Source organism: Nanorana parkeri, unplaced genomic scaffold (genome assembly GCF_000935625.1).
Source record: "Nanorana parkeri isolate BGI_ZX_2015 unplaced genomic scaffold, ASM93562v1 scaffold1851, whole genome shotgun sequence".
Taxonomy (NCBI): domain Eukaryota; kingdom Metazoa; phylum Chordata; class Amphibia; order Anura; family Dicroglossidae; genus Nanorana; species Nanorana parkeri.
The window spans coordinates 216,404-225,879 of NW_017308119.1; the positions used below are offsets into that span (position 1 = coordinate 216,404).

Genomic DNA, 9,476 nt, shown 5'->3' on the forward strand with positions numbered 1-9,476 from the left:
TCATTCCACAAACACGGAAACCCGAGCCGCTGATTGGACGAGGGCGGCGGCGCTGGAAGAATGGCGTCTTGTCCGGCACCGCAGCGCGCTCCGTGTTTGTATTGGCTCCGCAGGGCGGGGGATGGCCGCGGTCGGGTTTCACCCACTTCATCTGCTGGTGAGATCTCCTGCTGCTGTGCAGTCTCACTCCTGCTGCTGCAATCTCTGCGATATGAGTTCAATGGCAAATCCCCCAGCAAGAGAACCCCAATACTTCCATATAGAGGACCTGTGACATCGGGGGCCTAGTAGACCCCCCAATACCTCCATATGGAGGACCGGTGACATTGGGGGGCTAATAGACCCCCCAATACCTCCATATAGAGGACCTGAGACATCGGGGGGCTAGTAGACCCCCCAATACCTCCCTATAGAGGACCTGTGACATCGGGGGGCTAGTAGACCCCCCAATACCTCCATATAGAGGACCTGAGACATTGGGGGGCTAGTAGACCCCCCCCAATACCTCCATATAGAGGACCGGTGACATTGGGGGCCAAAAATAAGATTACAGTAACGCACCCAAAATCTTTTATCCCCTCCCCCCACATACATACATACATACATACATACATACATACATACATACATACATACATATCAGAAACACGTGTTTGGCGCTCCTATGTGTGACGGGTTCCGGTCTGGACGCTTGCGATTCGTTTAGTTCCGAATGGCGATTCGTACGAATTTTCCGCAATGCGTCTGAATCCGAAATTTCCTTTTTCCGGATTTCGGATCCCGTCAAAAACTAAACTGAGTGGGACATGTGACTTTTCCGGCCAATCAGATGTGTTTTTCCGTTTAATGCATCCGAAAGGGCAAACAGATATTCCTAAAGCCGAGGCTCCCCGACCCGAATGGCATTGGGGATCATTTAAATACAATTTGAAAATTCGGATCCTGAATGCCATTCGGGTCGGGGAGCCTCGGCTTTAGGATCAAAAGGAGAACTATGGGGTTAAGGCTTTTCCCCATAGTCCTCCTTAGGGTAACGGGAGGACACAACTAGCGTCCTCCCGTCACCCTAAGCTCAGTATATAGGGAGCTACAACTCGCGGTATACTGAGACGCCGCAGCCAGAGCGGATCCCGACATCGATGTCGAGATCCGCCCAGCTGCGTGACTGACAGCTGGCTCCTCCTATCTAGAGGCAGATGGGGGCCTAGTAGACCCCCCCCAATACCTCCATATAGAGGACCGGTGACATTGGGGGCCTAGTAGACCCCCCCCCAATACCTCCATATAGAGGACCTGAGACATCGGGGGGCTAGTAGACCCCCCCAATACCTCCATATAGAGGACCTGAGACATCGGGGGGCTAGTAGACCCCCCCAATACCTCCATATAGAGGACCGGTGACATTGGGGGCCTAGTAGACCCTCCCCCAATACCTCCATATAGAGGACCTGAGACATCGGGGGGCTAGTAGACCCCCCAATACTTCCATATAGAGGACCTGTGACATCGGGGGGCTAGTAGACCCCCCAATACCTCCATATAGAGGACCTGAGACATTGGGGGGCTAGTAGACCCCCCCCAATACCTCCATATAGAGGACCGGTGACATTGGGGGCCTAGTAGACCCCCCCCCCAATACCTCCATATAGAGGACCTGAGACATCGGGGGGCTAGTAGACCCCCCCAATACCTCCATATAGAGGACCGGTGACATTGGGGGCCTAGTAGACCCTCCCCCAATACCTCCATATAGAGGACCTGAGACATCGGGGGGCTAGTAGACCCCCCAATACTTCCATATAGAGGACCTGTGACATCGGGGGGCTAGTAGACCCCCCAATACCTCCATATAGAGGACCTGAGACATTGGGGGGCTAGTAGACCCCCCCCAATACCTCCATATAGAGGACCGGTGACATTGGGGGCCTAGTAGACCCCCCCCCCAATACCTCCATATAGAGGACCTGAGACATCGGGGGGCTAGTAGACCCCCCAATACTTCCATATAGACTATGTGTGACGGGTTCCGGTCTGGACGCTTGCGATTCGTTTAGTTCCGAATGGCGATTCGTACGAATTTTCCGCAATGCGTCTGAATCCGAAATTTCCTTTTTCCGGATTTCGGATCCCGTCAAAAACTAAACTGAGTGGGACATGTGACTTTTCCGGCCAATCAGATAAACACGTGTTTGGCGCTCCTATGTGTGACGGGTTCCGGTCTGGACGCTTGCGATTCGTTTAGTTCCGAATGGCGATTCGTACGAATTTTCCGCAATGCGTCTGAATCCGAAATTTCCTTTTTCCGGATTTCGGATCCCGTCAAAAACTAAACTGAGTGGGACATGTGACTTTTCCGGCCAATCAGATGTGTTTTTCCGTTTAATGCATCCGAAAGGGCAAACAGATATTCCTAAAGCCGAGGCTCCCCGACCCGAATGGCATTGGGGATCATTTAAATACAATTTGAAAATTCGGATCCTGAATGCCATTCGGGTCGGGGAGCCTCGGCTTTAGGATCAAAAGGAGAACTATGGGGTTAAGGCTTTTCCCCATAGTCCTCCTTAGGGTAACGGGAGGACACAACTAGCGTCCTCCCGTCACCCTAAGCTCAGTATATAGGGAGCTACAACTCGCGGTATACTGAGACGCCGCAGCCAGAGCGGATCCCGACATCGATGTCGAGATCCGCCCAGCTGCGTGACTGACAGCTGGCTCCTCCTATCTAGAGGCAGATCTACTGAGCCGACCTGTGACAGTCTCATTGTGAAAAGCCCCTCCCCCTCATAGTTCTCCTTTTAATATCTGTATCTGGTTTTCTGTGATATTCGCAAACTCCGAAACGAACGAAATTTGGATTTAATCCGAATCCCGAACCGAGTTGAATTTCGGATCCGAATCCCGGAAATAACCAGACCGAATGTTTCCGCAGCTTCCGTGTCTATTCTAATCCATTTCCTAAAAAGACCCTGTGATGTGCAAAGCGGGCCCATCGCATGCTAATGTCCCTGGGATGGGGGATGGGAGGGGTCAACATGGAGGGGGGATAAGGCTCCTGTAATATACAATGAACATTCTGGGTACAAAAACAACCCGTGACACCGATCACACGGGACAATTATTGATCAGAGACACGTTATCAATACTAGTGATTTGTCTACAGCACAGCTGGCGATCATTGCAATCAACACGCCAATTGCAAGAGACAGTCAGAGACTATGGGAAGGTCAGAGACTATGGGAAGGTCAGGGACCGGAGACTCGTTCCCTGGGGGGGCGGTCAGAGACTGAAGTTCCAATGATGATGTCTAGCAGTCTCCTTTAACATGTCCCCCGGTCTCTGACTCTCTCCTGACTCGTCCGCCTCGTTCAAGTTACATTAAAGTTCTACAATGAAATGGAAATGAATGATGGGAGTTGTAGTCTCAATCTTATTCTTCTCTTTCCTTCGCAGGTGGTGACCGCCTATGTGTGCAGGAGCGGGATGTTCAACGAGGCGGACGTGTGCTGCGCTGAGTGCCCGCTGGGCTCCGGGGTGTTTGTGCCATGTGGAGACTCTGACACCAAATGTGACCAATGCAACGGTAAGTGAACACCAACTCCACCCAGATCCGAAATCCGAGATTAGGAGGAGGAGGAGGAAAATAAATCACAACCTGGGGGGAAATGTCCCCATTGTGGGAGGGGCAGAGACACAAACTACTGGGAGATCGCACCATTGTGGGAGGGGCAGAGACACAACTACTGGGAGGATATCTCACCATTGTGGGAGGGGCAGAGACACAACCACTGGGAGGAGATCTCACCAATGGGGGAGGGGCAGAGACACCACTACTGGGAGATCTCACCATTGTGGGAGGGGCTTGAAGAAAAACTACAATGGTTTAGGGACAATGTAATTTTGGTGTCTTAGTGAGATCTCACCATTGTGGGAGGGGCTTGAAGAAAAACTACAATGGTTTAGGGACAATGTAATTTTGGTGTCTTAGTGAGATCTCACCATTGTGGGAGGGGCTTGAAGAAAAACTACAATGGTTTAGGGACAATGTAATTTTGGTGTCTTAGTGAGATCTCACCATTGTGGGAGGGGCTTGAAGAAAAACTACAATGGTTTAGGGACAATGTAATTTTGGTGTCTTAGTGAGATCTCACCATTGTGGGAGGGGCTTGAAGAAAAACTACAATGGTTTAGGGACAATGTAATTTTGGTGTCTTAGTGAGATCTCACCATTGTGGGAGGGGCTTGAAGAAAAACTACAATGGTTTAGGGACAATGTAATTTTGGTGTCTTAGTGAGATCTCACCATTGTGGGAGGGGCTTGAAGAAAAACTACAATGGTTTAGGGACAATGTAATTTTGGTGTCTTAGTGAGATCTCACCATTGTGGGAGGGGCTTGAAGAAAAACTACAATGGTTTAGGGACAATGTAATTTTGGTGTCTTAGTGAGATCTCACCATTGTGGGAGGGGCTTGAAGAAAAACTACAATGGTTTAGGGACAATGTAATTTTGGTGTCTTAGTGAGATCTCACCATTGTGGGAGGGGCTTGAAGAAAAACTACAATGGTTTAGGGACAATGTAATTTTGGTGTCTTAGTGAGATCTCACCATTGTGGGAGGGGCTTGAAGAAAAACTACAATGGTTTAGGGACAATGTAATTTTGGTGTCTTAGTGAGATCTCACCATTGTGGGAGGGGCTTGAAGAAAAACTACAATGGTTTAGGGACAATGTAATTTTGGTGTCTTAGTGAGATCTCACCATTGTGGGAGGGGCTTGAAGAAAAACTACAATGGTTTAGGGACAATGTAATTTTGGTGTCTTAGTGAGATCTCACCATTGTGGGAGGGGCTTGAAGAAAAACTACAATGGTTTAGGGACAATGTAATTTTGGTGTCTTAGTGAGATCTCACCATTGTGGGAGGGGCTTGAAGAAAAACTACAATGGTTTAGGGACAATGTAATTTTGGTGTCTTAGTGAGATCTCACCATTGTGGGAGGGGCTTGAAGAAAAACTACAATGGTTTAGGGACAATGTAATTTTGGTGTCTTAGTGAGATCTCACCATTGTGGGAGGGGCTTGAAGAAAAACTACAATGGTTTAGGGACAATGTAATTTTGGTGTCTTAGTGAGATCTCACCATTGTGGGAGGGGCTTGAAGAAAAACTACAATGGTTTAGGGACAATGTAATTTTGGTGTCTTAGTGAGATCTCACCATTGTGGGAGGGGCTTGAAGAAAAACTACAATGGTTTAGGGACAATGTAATTTTGGTGTCTTAGTGAGATCTCACCATTGTGGGAGGGGCTTGAAGAAAAACTACAATGGTTTAGGGACAATGTAATTTTGGTGTCTTAGTGAGATCTCACCATTGTGGGAGGGGCTTGAAGAAAAACTACAATGGTTTAGGGACAATGTAATTTTGGTGTCTTAGTGAGATCTCACCATTGTGGGAGGGGCTTGAAGAAAAACTACAATGGTTTAGGGACAATGTAATTTTGGTGTCTTAGTGAGATCTCACCATTGTGGGAGGGGCTTGAAGAAAAACTACAATGGTTTAGGGACAATGTAATTTTGGTGTCTTAGTGAGATCTCACCATTGTGGGAGGGGCTTGAAGAAAAACTACAATGGTTTAGGGACAATGTAATTTTGGTGTCTTAGTGAGATCTCACCATTGTGGGAGGGGCTTGAAGAAAAACTACAATGGTTTAGGGACAATGTAATTTTGGTGTCTTAGTGAGATCTCACCATTGTGGGAGGGGCTTGAAGAAAAACTACAATGGTTTAGGGACAATGTAATTTTGGTGTCTTAGTGAGATCTCACCATTGTGGGAGGGGCTTGAAGAAAAACTACAATGGTTTAGGGACAATGTAATTTTGGTGTCTTAGTGAGATCTCACCATTGTGGGAGGGGCTTGAAGAAAAACTACAATGGTTTAGGGACAATGTAATTTTGGTGTCTTAGTGAGATCTCACCATTGTGGGAGGGGCTTGAAGAAAAACTACAATGGTTTAGGGACAATGTAATTTTGGTGTCTTAGTGAGATCTCACCATTGTGGGAGGGGCTTGAAGAAAAACTACAATGGTTTAGGGACAATGTAATTTTGGTGTCTTAGTGAGATCTCACCATTGTGGGAGGGGCTTGAAGAAAAACTACAATGGTTTAGGGACAATGTAATTTTGGTGTCTTAGTGAGATCTCACCATTGTGGGAGGGGCTTGAAGAAAAACTACAATGGTTTAGGGACAATGTAATTTTGGTGTCTTAGTGAGATCTCACCATTGTGGGAGGGGCTTGAAGAAAAACTACAATGGTTTAGGGACAATGTAATTTTGGTGTCTTAGTGAGATCTCACCATTGTGGGAGGGGCTTGAAGAAAAACTACAATGGTTTAGGGACAATGTAATTTTGGTGTCTTAGTGAGATCTCACCATTGTGGGAGGGGCTTGAAGAAAAACTACAATGGTTTAGGGACAATGTAATTTTGGTGTCTTAGTGAGATCTCACCATTGTGGGAGGGGCTTGAAGAAAAACTACAATGGTTTAGGGACAATGTAATTTTGGTGTCTTAGTGAGATCTCACCATTGTGGGAGGGGCTTGAAGAAAAACTACAATGGTTTAGGGACAATGTAATTTTGGTGTCTTAGTGAGATCTCACCATTGTGGGAGGGGCTTGAAGAAAAACTACAATGGTTTAGGGACAATGTAATTTTGGTGTCTTAGTGAGATCTCACCATTGTGGGAGGGGCTTGAAGAAAAACTACAATGGTTTAGGGACAATGTAATTTTGGTGTCTTAGTGAGATCTCACCATTGTGGGAGGGGCAGAGACACAAACTACTGGGAATAAATCTCACCATTGTGGGAGGGGCTTGAAGAAAAACTACAATGGTTTAGGGACAATGTAATTTTGGTGTCTTAGTTCTCTCACTGACATTTTCATGCACTTCCCCAGATTCCACATTACTGAAGGTGAACGGTGCCACAGAGCTGTGCCGGCCACGCTGCCCCAATGGCCAGTACTTGCACTTGGATAACACCAGCAGCCAATGCTTCCCCTGCCGGGTGTGCGGGAAGGGCTTCGGTGTGATCAGGAACTGTTCCCGCACAGAGAACACGGAATGCCAGCAGTGCCCCAAAGGCTTCTACTCGGAGGTGAAGAGCAGCATGTCTCCTTGTCAGCCGTGCCGGACCGAGTGTAAGGAGACCGAGGTGCAGATTGGCGACTGTACGGAACATCACGACATTCTGTGTATGGGTAGGTGTCACATGATCACTGGTGGGAGGGGCACAAACTATGGGAGGAAATCTCACCATTGTGGGAGGGGCCGAGGCACAAACTACTGGGGGGAATCTCACCATTGTGGGAGGGGCAGATACATCAACTACTGGAGGAAATCTCACCATTGTGGGAGGGGCAGAGACACAAACTACTGGGGGGAATCTCACCATTGTGGGAGGGGCAGAGACACAAACTACTGGAGGAAATCTCACCATTGTGGGAGGGGCAGAGACACAAACTACTGGAGGAAATCTCACCATTGTGGGAGGGGCAGAGACACTATTTTGGAAGGACGTGCAGCATGGTCATATTGCTATCTAATGATCATCTCTTTGAAGCCCATAGTGCTGTGCAGAACACGATGCAATGTCACATCTGGTAATTATTAGGGGAGGAGCTGTGACCTTGGCGTCACACATGCACCCTCTGCAGCGCCTGTACTGGTGCCCAGGACTCCGCAGCTGCAGCCGTTGTGTTTTCTCGGAGGGATGGGAATTTGCAGGGGTTGCTGTGAATGGAGCAGCGGGTGGGGTGGGGGGTCTCTCCCAGGGCTCAGCACCGGCTATGATATTATTAAAGCGCTTTGAACTGAGTGGCATTGGCAGCAGCACATCTCAAGCTGAGAGCTTCCATAATGGAGATTTCCAGGCGCGGCGCGGCCCAGTGTCTGTGCTCAGCCTCTCCCCCTGATTGTCTCATTAATCCCTTCCTTATAGCCCTGACAGAGCTCATTGTAAGTGAAGCAGCGACAGCCAGCGGAGGGGATGTGTGACCAGAAATGTTTTTTCCTTTCCAGTAGAGTGTGTAAGAGTCCCAACTACTGCGGATGTTTAGTTGCTGCCCTGGTCACCCCCAGTGACACCAGGACAAGAACGGAGAGAGTGGAGGTGTCACCAGGAAGGAAGACATAATAGTATGTGACTGTGGGGGAGGGGACATTAGAGTGTAAGCTCCTCTGTACAGAGACTGATGTGACTGTGGGGGGGGGGGGACTTTAGAGTGTGAGCTCCTCTGTACAGAGACTGATGTGACTGTGGGGGGGGGGGGACTTTAGAGTGTGAGCTCCTCTGTACAGAGACTGATGTGACTGTGGGGGGGGGGGGACTTTAGAGTGTGAGCTCCTCTGTACAGAGACTGATGTGACTGTGGGGGGGGGGGGACTTTAGAGTGTGAGCTCCTCTGTACAGAGACTGATGTGACTGTGGGGGGGGGGGGACTTTAGAGTGTGAGCTCCTCTGTACAGAGACTGATGTGACTGGCTCAGTGTCCTCTGTACAGCACTGCGGTATATGTCAGAGCTATATAATATGTAATAATAGTCTGTGACTGTGGGGGACATTACAGTGTAAGCTCCTCTGGTGCAGAGGCTCAGTGTTCTCTGTACAGCACTGCAGAATATGTTGGTGCCATATAAAAATAAGATTACCCCCGCCTCTATATACACAGTGACATTCCTTGGCCGGTATCGGGCCGTGTATTCGGTCACATTCCTCTCCAGCAGTAATGAGACGAATGGACGCCATTGATCGGCAGCCCCGGTGGGGGTGGGGGGGGGTCTTTTATGGCCGCCGGCATTGCTGTGCCGGCGGCTTTGCACAATCTTATCTGTGATCTGGGCCGGCAAACACTCCTCTGACCTGATAACTGGCTGCAGTCTGTGTCCGGCAATCATCTCATGGTCTGGAATGATGGTCGGAGACACAACTGTCTGTCCTTTTGAAGGCCACACCGCTGGGCCCTGGCGCAATCTTCTGTCTGAGGGGTGAATGCGGCACCGCACCTTCTCCGCATTTTGGGGGGGGGGGTTTACGGGGCTGGGGGCCCGATCCATAAAAACACTTCTTTCCGGACTGATTCATAAACCTGAATATTCGGGCCATCTGAGATGAAGGTTTCTGCCCATGGCCACCGAGAAGGAACCTCTGCTGATAATTGACCATTTGGGAGACATTATAGCGACCGGTCACGATTCTCCAGTATGGTATTGGTTGGTTAGGGGGTGCTAGGCCATGAGATGAGCCATTATGGGGGTATCTGGCCCCTCCACCTTACTGGAGTCACTTAACATGCATGCCCAGCTGAGCCTATAGCGTGTGCTGGCAGATAGAGAGGATACTGCTCACTGGCCGGGTCATGATTGATTGCCTCCAGTCTGGGAGGACCCAACAGCAAATCAATGTCTATGGGGCCTCCACAG

At 48.9% G+C, this 9,476-nt stretch overlaps 1 protein-coding gene across 2 annotated transcripts in view; it reads left to right on the top strand.

The window, feature by feature from the left end:
• The window catches only part of LOC108799902 (tumor necrosis factor receptor superfamily member 16-like), a 32,375-nt gene that overhangs the window by 12,171 nt on the left and 10,728 nt on the right, over window positions 1-9,476 (top strand). For both annotated transcript variants that reach the window (XM_018571838.1, XM_018571840.1), the window contains exons 2-3: window positions 3,451-3,580; window positions 6,953-7,255. In XM_018571838.1, the coding sequence (XP_018427340.1) occupies window positions 3,451-3,580; window positions 6,953-7,255 (433 nt within the window). The remainder of the gene's footprint in view (window positions 1-3,450; window positions 3,581-6,952; window positions 7,256-9,476) is intronic.